General features: G+C 44.4%; 1 protein-coding gene across 1 annotated transcript in view; it reads left to right on the plus strand.

Moving 5' to 3' along the window:
* The window catches only part of DENND1A (DENN/MADD domain containing 1A), a 462,953-nt gene that overhangs the window by 394,820 nt on the left and 53,906 nt on the right, over positions 1-14,227 (plus strand). The window contains exons 13-17 of the mRNA XM_008568329.1: positions 1,485-1,589; positions 2,063-2,150; positions 4,095-4,135; positions 6,927-6,998; positions 8,201-8,257. Of these exons, the coding sequence (XP_008566551.1) occupies positions 1,485-1,589; positions 2,063-2,150; positions 4,095-4,135; positions 6,927-6,998; positions 8,201-8,257 (363 nt within the window). The remainder of the gene's footprint in view (positions 1-1,484; positions 1,590-2,062; positions 2,151-4,094; positions 4,136-6,926; positions 6,999-8,200; positions 8,258-14,227) is intronic.

Raw genomic sequence — 14,227 nt, forward strand, 5'->3', positions numbered from 1 at the left:
CTGCTATAGTCCCAAGGATAAGAAGCAAAACTTCCAAGCCATGGGCATGAAATTCTAGCTGGGCTTCTGTTGGTTATCATTAGCTGGTCTCTCAGCTGTTCAGCAAAGAATATTTGTAAATCCATGCCAAAGTAATAAATATAATGAAAAGCTCTGTCTTTTTCCCCAGGAACTAGTAGGCTTTTTTTTTTTTTTTTTTTTTCTGGTACACAATGTGAAGTTTGCATTGTTTTCCTGCTTGTTTTGGCAGCCAGGAAGCACAGAGCTAATTTTGTAATTTAATTTTAGAAACCATATAGGACCTACATATCCAGATACTCTTTTCCCAAATAAATACATTTTATGTATTTATTTTCCAGTCCTGATTTTTTTGTTGTTGTTTTAGATGTTCATGTAAGCTGCCTCAGATCCTTTGTAAAATTAGGTAGGGCATAACTGTATAAAGATAAATATTCCCCCAACCTGCACTAATATTTTTGGGTCATCTTTGCAGCCTTTGCGCAAAAAATCTGCTCAGTTGCTGAGCTAATATTGGCTAGATTAAATGAGGAGGAACTCTTGGAACTTACAGAAGCTAGGCAGTAAATTTAACACTCATGTAACTCATTAAAGCTGGATAAAAGTGGAGCTTCAAACGTGTTCATGTTTGCCATCAAGCCTGAACAGGGACGGGTTACCCTTAATTCAGCTAAGGATATGAAAGTCTGATCTCTCAGAATTGAGAATATACCACAGAAATTAAAGACTTGTCTGTGTAGATAAGCACCCAACTGTGTTCAAAGAAAGATGGAGATGCTAACTACACAAGGATAGGATTTTTCTTTAAGCTTAGGGTACAGTTATCTTGACTCATAAAATGTAGTTTGGTAAAAGCAAACTTCCTTATCAAAGAGCATAAGCACAAAATTGGATGGTAAATTTTATTTTTGGTCATAATTATTTTTAAATTAAAATTTGCTATTGGTTGAGATCACTGTGTAAATGGTTTTCAAACTGCATTCCATGGCTGGTGCCCTATGGACTGCAAAAGTACCTGAGATGTGGGAGGCCGGAGAAGGCCACCAGGCAAGGGGAGCCCAGCCACCACCACCCTGCCCCCAGCTCCCACCAGAGCAGAGCTCTCTGTGTCAGGGCTCCTTTTGCAGAAGGTTCTATCTGAATAAAGGGTTGCTCTCCTAAAAAATAAAAGTTTGAAAATCATCCCATTGAAGGGCATATTTCACTAACTTGCTGTTGAAGTATGAATGTCACTGATATGGAAGGGTTGAGAGGGGGTTGGAATCCAACCTTTGGTTTTTGCTGCCTCCTACCCCCTCTGTGACTTTGGGGGATGATTCTTCTTCCTCCCTGAAACAGCTTCCTCATCCATAGGACAGAACTACTAATGAGGATTAGGTAAATTAGCAGATGTGGAAGCTCTGCCGAAAGAACTCGTCTCTCTCACTCCCTGTCTCTGATCCTCCTCCTCCCTCTGCATTGACCAGGAGGAACCCATCACCTTCTGCGAGGAAGCCTTCGTGTCCCACTATCGCTCCGGAGCCATGAGGCAGTTCCTGCAGAATGCTACGCAGCTGCAGCTCTTCAAACAGGTGCCTAGCCCTCCCAAACATGGACTGTGTCTGGCTTCCTAGCGGGATTTCTGCAGCTGTCTCCACTCTAAGCATGAGGCTGAAGGCCTGGATGGGAGTCAGGCTCCAGACTAAAGTGGCTCATGGGAGGTGGGCTGGGTAAAGAGGGTGTCCAGCTACCAGACAAACCCTTTGCAAATATGCCATGCGGTTTTCCAGGTTACCATAAACACAGAGCCAGTTTTTAGAAACTTGCTTATTGAAACTCACTTTTTGAAAACACAGTTTCAAAGGACATTTCCTATCCCGGAAAACATAGCTGTTCTTTAGTTGTACACTAAGGTGCCCAGCTGAATGGCTGCCCCCCTATTTCTTTGTACAAGCTGTTCTGCTTCTGTTCTTTCTTTCTATAGTTTATTGATGGTCGATTAGACCTTCTCAATTCTGGTGAAGGTTTCAGTGAACAAGCTGTTCTGCTTCTGTTCTTTCTATAGTTTATTGATGGTCGATTAGACCTTCTCAATTCTGGTGAAGGTTTCAGTGATGTTTTTGAAGAGGAGATCAACATGGGCGAGTATGCTGGTGAGAAGCATTTCATTTTCCTTTCTGGGTTGTGGCTGCTATAGATTAGGGTGTGTTTGGCAAGGAGTGGCAGTGACTTCTTTTTTTCTTTATTGGGAGTTAGGAAGAGACTGATTTCAGCCTTGGCCTTGAAATGTTTGGGGAATTCCTCTTCACTTTCTGACACACATTGGCCCAAGTGAAGTCCTCTGGCTTGAGGTCAGTTGCTTCCCCTGGGGAGACAAAGTTCAGTTAAACAGAGTGGCCAGCGTCATCCAGCGGAAAGCACACAAGATATCGAATTAGGAGACCTGGATGCAGATCAGGACTCTGCCTCCTTGCTAGCTGTGAGGCCTTGGTCACGTCATTTCACCTCTTTTAGCTAAAGTTTTCTTATCTATTCACTGAGAGTAACATTGCCCACCTCGCAGGATTCCTGCTGAGATTAAATCAGAGTCAATATGGAAAAGTTTGTACAGTCACCCAAGACAGTCCCTGGCACAGGGTAGGTGTGCAGTCAGTTTTCTTTAAAATATGAGCATCATTGCCTGTGCCTGATCTCTGCAGACCTGTGGAACTGGAGGGATTATCCTCTCATTTTTGAGAGGTGGCATCTGAGGCCCAGAGAGGTGTTAGTGGTTGACCCTGCCTCATGAATCCCAGTCTGGTCTTCTTTCCAAATCCCATAGCATCAGTCTTTCACAGCAAAGTCAGAACAATGATAATGCAAAATAATAATAATCATGTTGCTGGCCCCCTCTTATTGCTGGTTATGTGCCTGGTCTGGACTATTCTGATAATCCAAATGGCAGTTTGCAAGCTCACAGAGCCAGACACAGCATCCACCAACGGGTATTACAGGTCCTACCAGCCTATGCTGATTAAGAAAACCAGTGTGGAGGAGTCTACAGATAGTAATAGTGGATCATTGATAGGCATTTCTTCAACATCTTCTGTGTCCAGAGGCCACAGGGTAAAAAATGGAAGACCCAGTTCTACTTAAGGAACTTTTAGCTGAGTAGGAAAGAGAGATACATAACTGAAGACACATAAAAATTCAACCAATGCAGGAAAAGGAGTAGAAACAGGTTTCAGTGCAGTTAGATTAGGGCTCTATTAATTCTCACTGCATAAAATGAGAACTTGACAAAGGAAGGAGGGTTTGAGTTGTGTTCTAACAGTTGAATTTGAGTTCCAAGCGGAAGACAGGCTTTATGTGTTGCTAAACTAAGTTTAGTCATTCAGAGCTTCTAAAAAAGCTGTGTACTGATGAGACCTCCTTATTCCACCAGATAAAGTGAACAGAGTTCACCAACGACCATTTTTTTTCCCCTCTCACTATTCAAGTGTATTGAGGACTGGGTGTGGGACACACAGCCCTGGGGGTGCTTGCTCTTATGTGGCTCACAGTACTTCTAAATGGGTGTTACCTGTTCTACAGGGCTGTTCACAGGACAGAGTAAAGAGAAGCTTCCAGAGGAAATGACACCTGTGCTGGTTGTTGAGGTTACTAAGCAGAGAGAGTAGGGAATGGTGACCAGGCAGGGGAACAGCATTTGCTGGGGCCTGGAGGGCTGAGAGCGCTTAGGGCACTTTAGCAGTTTCTCATGATTGGAGCCTCAGGTAGTGCAGAGGGTGGTGAGGCCATGGGATGAGACTGGAGAAGGGGGGAGGGGTCGAAGGCATCTGACTTCTATCCAGTAGGCCATGGGGAGGGAGGCTTTTGAAGGTTTGCCCTCGGGCACTGATGTGATCAGCTCTCTGAGAAAGAAAACCTGGGGCTGTGACTCGCTGCTGCCTCCTTCAGGGAGCGGACATGGGAGCCTCCACGGGAGCCTCCAAGGGAGCCTCCACGTGGTTCTCCAGATTTTGACTTTTCCAAGTCCTGCATGCTGGAAACAACTTAAAGAACTCCTGAGGGCAAGTGATTTCTTTAAATAACAGCCTCTGTGACTTCTTCCGCAGGTAGTGATAAGCTGTACCACCAGTGGCTCTCCACAGTCCGGGTAAGTGCACCCTCCAGAGCCACCGGGCCTCTCCTTAGCCTCTCGGCAGCCCTCTGCTTCCCCATCCACCCACAGGGCTGCCCTGAGGCCGAGAGCACTCCATTCTCACAGCTGGAGATGCTTTTGTTTTTAAAACCAGGCCATTCTCATTCTCTTCTAGCCAGGTGAAGACTAGAAGAATGGGACTGTAAGTCTTCCCTTAGTGAGGGTAAAGAGAGGCAGGAGAGGCTTCCTCCTCTTCAGGAAGCCAGCCAGGCAGTGTTGAATGGAATGTTGTCACCTTAGAGTATTCTGGGGGCCTCCTTCTAGGACCAGTGCAATTATCACGAACATGGGAAAACCAAAAATGTGTTCCTCTTGCTGCTATGCATTATTTTTCACAGGAAAGGCTCCTGGGAAGATGGAGGAGATGTCACTGAGAGATATTTTTTTAATCCCCTCACAATTTCTTATTGTGTCGGGAGCTGGCCACTTAGGGCTTCCAAAGCTGCTGAAGAATTCAAACTCTTGCCTTTCATCAGTGAGTCTGTACTGAAGGCCTACTGTGTGCCAGGCACTATGCTGGGGACTGGGGATACAGCGGACACAGGCCCTTCCCCGGGGAGCTCCCCATCTTGTTGGGGAGGCAGACACGTAAACAGGCGACTCCAGCATAACATGATAAGTGTTCTCTCCTGCTTGTGGGCCAAATGTGCTGCTGCCGAGGCGGGTCCCTTGGAAGTGGCTGCAGTTGGCCGAGAGTAAGCAATTCCTCGATGAAAGGCAGCCTTTGTTCTTCTCGTATGGCCAAACACAGCGCTTGGCAAGTCAGAGACAAGCAATAAGGACTTGTTGATTGATTGATAAAGGGAGTTTCAATGCTCCAAAGGACCATTTAAGTAGGATTCTGAGTAATTTTGGAAAGCAGCATGGAATAAATGAGTGGGTGAAAATTTCCTATTGTCCCACAACACAATGCTTTCTAGGTCAAATTATAATGTTTTTAATTAAAGTTCAATATTTCTAATGCAAGCAGTTACCAAAAATTGTGCTGTAAGTTAAGGCCAATAATTTCATTACTGTATCTTATTCTCTTATATTCCCACTGGTTCCAGTCTCTGCATTCGAATCTGTTGGAATTATCTTTCCAAACCACCACATGTCTGATTATGCAATGCATTTGATTAAAAACCCTCCAGAGCGTAGACCCCTTAGCCTGGCATTCTGGGCCCTTCCTGAGCTGACCCATCTGGCCTCCCAGCCTCTCTTCCCACTCCTTCCATGATACACTGTATACAGTACAGTACCCACTCGCTACAAAAGACATGGCTTTTCAGTTTTTGTGCTTATGTGCTATTTCCTCTCTCTGGAACGTTCTTTTCCTCCTGTTCCCCACATCAACTCCTATTCATCCTTCACGGACCAGGTCAAATGTTTCTTCCTCTAAGGCCTCCCCAGACCTCTGCGTCCTTACACTCCTTGTGCACACAGCCAGGGCAGCTCTCATTGCCTGGTGTCGCTGTTATTTACCCTGGTGTGCCCCCATAGACTGGAGATATCTGAAGGCAGAAACCAGGCCTCCGTTGGCTCAGTGGCCTCGGAGCATAACACAAGGTGTCCACTCAGCGAGCCCTCACAACGTGCCTGCAGGGATGAGACTGAAGAAGGAACTCATGAACGACTGTGAACACTTGGCCTGTGTGCTTCAGATCCCTGCACGGCCTCCTTTAGGAAGTGGGGAAGCCTGCCCTCCCCAACCTCCTCCCCTGCTTCCAAAGACTGACCGACAAATTGGTGTGTTGGATTTATACCAAAGCCATGGTATAATTATGGCTTTTCTTTGCTTTTCTCAAGATTTAGATGTTAAGGAAGGCAGCCTACCAGAGAGGCTTAAAAAAACAATGGAGAAAACCAAGGTGAGGAAAGGAAGTTGCGTAGGTGAGGGTAGCGTATTTCCAGACGATCCTGGTTGATCAGGACCCTGTTTTTGGCTTGCTGTCCCTGGTAGAGTCCAGGGTTATTAAACTTACCTGAGCATTGTCTATGCTAACTAGAATTTCTTGAAAAGATATAGGTGACTATGGGGGAAACTGTGTTAGTCCGTTTTTATTGCTTATAATAAAGTACACTGAACTGGGTGATTTATAAAGAAAATAAATATTGCTTACAGTTTCTGAGGCCAGAAAGTCCAAAGTCCATCTGGTGGGGGCGACAGTGACCCAGGGGTCTCACATTGCAAGATGGTGGGAGCAGAGAGAGCAGGGGAGAATAAAAGGCAGACTCTCCTCTTCTTTTAAAGCCCTCAGAGCCACTCTCCTGACCACCGTTTTTAGTCCATTCACTACCACATGGTCCTACAATCTAATCACTCCTTCAAGGCTCCACCTTTCAATTACCATAATAGAATCTTCCACCCTCTTAACAGTCACAGTGGGGGCTAAGTTTCTAATACATAAAACTTGGGGGTCACAATTCAGGTTTCAGGGAGTTTGGGGGGGAGTTAATTCAATGCACTACAGGAACCCTTGCCTCAGACGGCCTGTGCTGCGCTTCCCTCCAGCCAGGGTACAGGTATCGAGCAGAATACTGAGTCTAGAGTCTCCCCTCAGCAGCTATCGCATCCTTATCTCTAGTCCACACCCTCCCACAAACACCCACCCAGAGCCATTCTGCAGTGACCATAACTGTAACTGCCCGGGACCAGTGACCAGCCAGCCTTGAAATGTTGCTTAACTTGATTAAGAAGAGGTCTTTTTTGTCTTTGGCTTTCTCTATCTTCAACCCAAGTTGTTAATTGACATTTTTATTGTAGAAAGGAAGCGGAGCAATTCTGAATACTGTGAAAACAAAAGCAAACCCAGCCATGAAGACTGTCTACAAGTTCGTAAGTACTGGTCTTGGACTCAGGATCCAAACAGATTGGTTCCTGAACATGACAAGACTCTTAAATATACCTGATGCTCTACTGCAGAGACCACCCAGGGGCTGCTATACTACTGCCTAAAGGTCTCAGTGCTTTTGGAATTACTTAGCATTGATATTTTATGGCCAGTTCAGTGACATTTTAAATTTAAGGTGTTGCCGTTCACAGTTGCTGCAATAAAGAAATGAGAGGCTGCTGGTTTTAGCTTTTAAGATGTGGGGTGGGTGACTAAAATTCAGGCTGCTCCATGCCCACGTCCCTGAGACCCAGAGGCATAGTCTGTCAGGTGTTCTGGCAAAGCTTTCCCGATTATGTCAAAATAAAGCAGCTCCTTTGCAGGTTACTGAAGAGTATTCATGGTGGGACACACCCCCTGATTTTTGTCCCAACTTATTCATCATCTCTCTCATCGCTGCCCTATTGGAAGTGCATTATTTGTGAGACTCATGCCCACAGCAGCATGAAAATAAGAGAACACATCAGGTCCTGATGCTCTGTCTCTTATAAGCCTCAAGTATTGTTTTTCTCTTGTGATTTCTCTTGCTAATTTAATCCTGAGCCACTGAAGTGGGGTGGTTTTATTTCCATTTTTAATTTTGTTAGTCCTTTCTGTGCTTAAATTGTAGTTATTTTAATAGGGCGAATAGCTGCCAACAGCACCTAAATGACATAAATAAAAGTCAGGGTGTCTGCCGAAATGGGATTTATGAAATGGCACTGAAGAAGCCCAGCAATGTGTCTGTTCTGGCCGTTCAGCCTGGATAGAAAATTGGTCCTAAGGCCCTGCCCTAGTGAAATACAATGGATATTCTGACTCTTGCAGCCAGAAAAGCTGCTGCTCTACCCTTACTAGTAGCTGTCACCAAGCTGCTGAGATAAATAATTATAGAGAGCAGAAGAAGGGCTTAGGAAGGGAAAAAAAAAAAACCTGTGCTATCAAAATGCAAAAAAATAAAATCTCTGCAGCCTGTTTAAGGGATTTTTTTTTTTAACCTTTTACCATTGTATTTGTTTTCATAGCCATTATGTTTTCGACTTGATGATCCCATTTTTCCTTCCTTTTTCTAGTAATAAGAGAAGGTAATTCTCGACGGACTGAAATCAAGCGTAGTCCCTGCTGGAAACAGAAAGGGAATCTTAACTTAAATTAATTTTTCATGCAGGCAAAAGATCATGCAAAAATGGGAATAAAAGAAGTGAAAAACCGCTTGAAGCAAAAGGTACTTGAAGTTCTTATTCAAAATGTATAAGCACCGTGTATGAAATGTGTGGCCACAAAAAAGTATGATGTGATCAATAGAGGGCTGTTTGATACAGTGTTGTTAGCACACTTCAAAATACATTACCAGCTGTCCAGGAGTTTTCACACTGTTATAAATATTCACAGACAAAAAACTGTCTTCAAATAACATTAAGACTCTGGCTTAATCCCACAAAGGTGAGCAAGTTCAGTACTACTGTTGGTCTGTCCCTTTCCTGCCCCACTGGGCCAGAGTTGACAGGCGTCTGGGGTTCACAAGGCTCAGCCTCCCTGTCCCTTCCCACCCCCTCCTGCAGCTGACCTCTGCCCAGGGCTGGTCTTAATCAAAACCAGGAATCATCTCCTGGGAAATGACTGCTGTAGTTCCAGCATGTACATGGCCACCATGCGACACGGTACAAGGGTGGGTTAGGGGCATGCTACGGGCTCTCTTCACCATGGTGGGTCAAATGAGAGGAGCCCAGCAGTTTATGTTTTTTGAGACTATGCAGGGACAGGGAGGCTCCGATTGTCTTCTTGTGAAATCATAGTGGCTTCATCCTGGCTCAGATTCTCCCAACCTGAATCTCTAGACTCATACAGTGAGGTTACTATAACAGGGAGGGCATTTATATATTATTTCGAACATTGTCCTTGTTATCGGTGTTGCCCCTCTTCGTTAAGCACTTGTTAAGGATAGTCCAGGCTAGGAGCTTTCACCTTTAATCCTTAAAACAATACCGTGGGGTATTACTCCCATTTCATGAGTAAAGGGACTACTGTTCAGAGGTGAAATAATTTGCCCATGGCCACACTGCTTGAGCCTAGCAGAGTCAGGATTAGATTCCAGATCCATCGACTTTCAGCATCCGTGTGCTTACCACTGCTGTATTTCACACTGGCTTCATAAAACAAGTGTTCTGCTCTACAAACGATGTTTGGGATCACTTACTTCGTTATCCTGACACCCCCACATGTATCATTCTAATAAGGGCCTTTGTCTAGCTCGGCAGTTTTATAAAAATTGAAAGCAATTTTAATTTTATGAAGTCAGAAAGGACCTCTAATTAACTCAAAATGGTCAAAGGAATTGATTCCTTTCTTTTAATTGGAAAATAATTTGCTCTGACTAAGCATTTAAATTCTTAATTTCAGCTGAGAGTGAATTTTTAGCAGCTGAGAATCGCATCCTGAAATAAAAACCCTGTAATGTAAATCCAGCTGGACCTTCACTGTAGTCACTTGCACCTTGCCAGAGACTGGCAGGTGGCATTCTTTGCTTGGATGTTATTTAAGTCCCTAAATATCTTTTTATTTCCTATCCCAGTTGCATGTAGCTGAGTTAGATTGCAGGTATAAAATGGAGTTTTGGGAAGGGGGGAATTTTCCCTCCTTGATATCTAGATTGTAGGCTCTGGTTGGTCTTAGAATATTACCTGAAGTTAAGCAAAGAAAGGGGTCCCTCCTCAGGCATAGGACAGATGTACCGTCATTGGTCAGATTTGCTCTCTGCAGACCGTTAAGCTAGAGACATCACCTTACCTTCCTACTTATATGTGCAAGCATTTGGCCTTAAGAAAATTTTCTTTTTATGATGTGTAACATTTCTGCAAATAAGCAGTTAAGCTCAGGTTTTTCAGTGTGGCCATTCAAAGGTTCATTTAAACAATCTAGACATGTTCTTTTCACGCCATCTCTCTTTCCATTCCTTGAGAGTATATAAAGCAGATTTTCCCCTCCCCACCTCTTCCCCCTGCCAGCCTTTTCAAGAATAGCTTCAGGAGATAATGTTCTACAGAGAGTGTCAGTACATTTCAGGTGACACAAATGGTGAAGGCATTTTATAGAAATGTGGCTTGTCACCATTGGACTGTTGACAGATCTATTAGTGCACCCTTTTCAATTTTCACTTTTCCCCCCTTCGGTCGTATAGATTTCCACAGACTTGATATTTTGCAGTTGTTCTTGGAAGAGAGCTGTTTGTAATTGAAACTCTAGTATTGTTCAGTATATACAGGACTTGGGTCTCTGGTGCTCTCCAGCTCCCTTTCTTGAGCTAATTTAGGATTTGCCTTTGCCTGACCTCTCTCACTGCAATAGAAAATATTTCTTGACTTTTTTGTTCCCCTCCCCACTGCCCCTTGCCCTTTACATGGCAACATATCTGTGTGGCTCCCCAGATGCGTCTAACACAGACATCTCAAGTTTGGTTTCTGCTATGAAATTGAGGCAGTTCCCAACAAAGATCCAATTTTCAAATGTGCTGGGCCGCCGCCTGGCCACCTCTAACTCTGCATAGCAATGGTGACCTCACAGATATAATCAAGAACCCAGTCCTGCCCTCTTCTCTCTCGCCTTGGGTTTGAATTGCAAATAGAAAATGTGGAGCTGACCTGTGGAGAGGTCGACATGGTGTATGGAGGGTCCATCTCTAATATGACTGAGCAGGGCCCCTTCTCCATCCCTTGTTCATTTGTGCTGCAGATTTTCAAAGCCTCTGAAATAGGAGCTTTCAGGATTATCTGTGTGACCATTGGCAAATAATTGTTAATAGATCCTGTAGTGTAGCTTTATTCCATATCTGCTCTGCTTCAGCCCAACAACAAAAAAAGGATGGATAACATAGTTCTCTGGATAAATGGAGCAAGGTGGTCAAGTTCCTTTATAGCCTGGCCTCTTTTGAAGTCTGACTTGCTCAAAATTAGGAAGAGGAAGAAATGGCAAAGACACTACCCAGCGGCCGCTTTCTAAGGCAGAGTGCAGTCTTTCCTCTAGAGCGTCTCCCTGCCAGACCTGGCCCGCAGGAGAATGCCTGGCTGCTGTGCTTGTGGCTGTCAACAAATCGCATTGCACTGCAGCACCAGACGAGGCTGGCATGAGAGCGCCCCGTGTCCACACACACGCTCCTCCTCATCTACGGGGAACATTAAGATAGTCACATAATGACATCCTTTTTTGCCTACTGACGAACCCCTGAAATTTTTATCATTTTTCTTCAGTATCAAAATGATTCAACCATACTATTTAAAACTGTCAGATTCTGACCAGCATCCCTTCCACCCCCGCCATTGATTCTGTGCCTTGAGTGTGTCTGTGTGTTTACACCCACCCCTATGCAAGCGGCCCCCCTGCCCTCCACAGAATTGAGTTCCAAGGGCTGTACCAGACAACTGCCAGTGTCACTGAGGGCCCGGGTCCCAGGCTCCAGGCTCCTTTAACCTAAATGTAGCTCCTCAGCACTAACCTAGGAACTGCTGCCGCTTGCTGAGGGGCCCTACCCCTCATGCCCTCGCCCCAGGCCCAGGTTCTTCAGCATTGAACACTTCCTTGCTTTTTTCACATCTTATGGAATTGTTCACCTGCTTTGAAATAATAAAATGCAGGGGGGAAAATGATTTAACCAAATGGGCCCATTTCACAGTCCTTTGTAAAGTTTCTAAATCCTTGATCTTTAAAAGACAAATCTAGCAATCTTTGTCTTTTAGTATTTTGAATAGAATAATATTGAGTGAAAAGAGTCAGGCAGAGAAAAAGAAATACCACATGTTCTCACTTTTGTTGATGTAGAGTCTCAGTGATAGAAAGGAGCAAATTCACAGTTGGTTTAGCAGAGGCTTGAGTTTCTGGCCAGACGTTTCTTATTGAAGGCAGAGAGTCAGCGTGTGCAGGGCAGGGAGATCTAGGTAGACTCTTGTAGAACAGACATTTTCACACCTTAGTACACATCTGTCAGCTCCCTGTCTCCAGACACATTAAAATACACTGCAGCCTCAATCACAGAAATCCCAGCTTTGGCTGCTATTTTGATATCAGTATTCATATTTTAATTTGCATTTGCTGTGGTGTGAGGTAGGCTGGAAAAAGCAGGGCACTGCCTGAATCTGAAAATGGAGACAGGTAGTTAGTTCTCCCACCTGCAACCTGAGTCAGACAGGAAGGCCTCTGGCTCATACCCATGGGAGCCTTTAAATTCTCCCCATGGTGACAGGGTATTTAGGCTTCTGAGGTAAACGAGCTGTGTTCACTGCTGGTTGTGTATTAACTGTGTGACCTTAGGTAAGTTACTTGACCTCTCTGAACCTAGTTTTCCTCAATCACAGACTAGGGGAAATAAAGATTTTTACTAGATTATTGTAAGGATTAGAAGAGGTAATGTGTTGAAAGGCAACCAGTAGCCACCCAGTAAACAAGAGTTTCCATTCTGTCTGTTTTCTTATATCCACATCTGGAACAGCCAATCTGCCCCAATACCCACATGCACATAACCCGAGAACATGGCTGGCATGGGATCACCTCCCTTTAGGTGTCCCACACAGCTACCAGAGGAATCTAGTACACAGCTCTGCCCGAGTCACTCCCTTGGCTAAACCCTCAGACCTTTCAGACCTTCCCGCTCCTAGCCTTGGGCGGCGGGTGGAATGTCCCAGCTGCTGCACTGGCCGCCATTCCTTAAACAGGCCCTGCTCTCTACCTTCCCTGGGCCAGGACTGCTCCACTCTCATGTCTCTGTCTCACGAAGATGTGTCCTCACCTCCGTTTGTGTCCATCCCCCACCCCAGCTTCTTCCCAAAGCCACTCAGAGCCCTGTTTGTCCTCTGGTCTCCTGAGACCCTGATCCCTGCCTCTCTGACTTCTCATGGAAACGCATGTCCGAGGACTTATCGTATGCTGTGCGTGCCTTCTCTACAGAGGGGTAGAGGTTAGATCTCAGTCTTGATTTTTGATTCCAGTAAATGCTCCAGAAGGTGATAGGAATACAATTATTTTCTGACTCCTTTGCTTTACCAAGGGATAGGAACTGGTAGGACCCCAGTGCTCTGAGCTGAGCCCCAGGCTCCTGGGAAGAGATTTGCCACCCTGTAGTGACCTCAGATCTGTACCTCTATCTTGGGTCTTCCTCCTGTGTGTGCTTTCAGGAAGGAACAGGTTTACCCCTGTAGTCAGCTTCTTGTTTTTGCCTTTTTAAAATGACATTTAGAAGGTCAGTTTTTTCCTGTTTGCAAACGAAATACATGTTTGTTGGGGAAAATTCAACAAATCAGTGAAGCAAAAAGAAAGTAATCTTTTTTTATAATCTGTATTTTCATTTACTATATCCTGATGTCATTGTTTTAAACGGATACAAAAAATTTTATCTGATGGACATATATACGTACATTATTAAATCAATCCCATTGTTGGACACTTAAGTTAGTTCCAATTTTTTCTAGGCAAATATTCTCATAGATAAGACTTTGCAGGAATTCATATTATTTTATTAGGATAATCTAGAAATGGAATTAGTGGGCTAAAGGATGTGTACTTCTTTTAGGTTTTCATATAAATTGCCAATTTACATTCCCACCAGAAGGGTATGAAGTGCCTATTTCCCCACCCTTTACTGACACCCTAAGTTAATTCTTAGGCCATAATTTCTTTAGTCATGGGTATGAAAAGTTGCTGTTGTTGGCTCCTTACTATGTGTAAGATCTCTGCTAGTGGATACAGCAGAGGATGTGAACTAGCCCTATTTCTTTCTTGACTTGGGTTCCTCCCAACTCTGCTCCCTGTGGCATCCTGGGGGGAAGCAGTTGTCCTTCCCTAGGTGAAGGAAATAGGGAAGAAGTTAGTAAATGGGTGAGGCAAGCTACAGGACTTTGTAAGAAATCTTTTGCATGTTTGTGCCTTCTAACTAGATAAAATGAATGTGCAGCACTGCCTTTTGACCAACAGGCACATATGTATATCGGACGCATTTGCCTTCCAAACATTCAGTTCAACTTTTCAAAGATCTGTCAGAGAGCAAGTACTAGATTCAAGGCTCTGGAGTAGAGAACCCAGACCCCAAGGAACTCACAGTCTGTAGGGATACAAAGATAAGGTAGCATAAGGCATGGCAGCAGATTATCAGTGTAACAAGAGGGGTTTCTTTTTTTTTTTTTTTTTTTTTTTTCCCTTTTTTTTTTTTTTT

Source organism: Galeopterus variegatus, unplaced genomic scaffold (genome assembly GCF_000696425.1).
Source record: "Galeopterus variegatus unplaced genomic scaffold, G_variegatus-3.0.2 Scaffold400, whole genome shotgun sequence".
Lineage (NCBI taxonomy): Eukaryota > Metazoa > Chordata > Mammalia > Dermoptera > Cynocephalidae > Galeopterus > Galeopterus variegatus.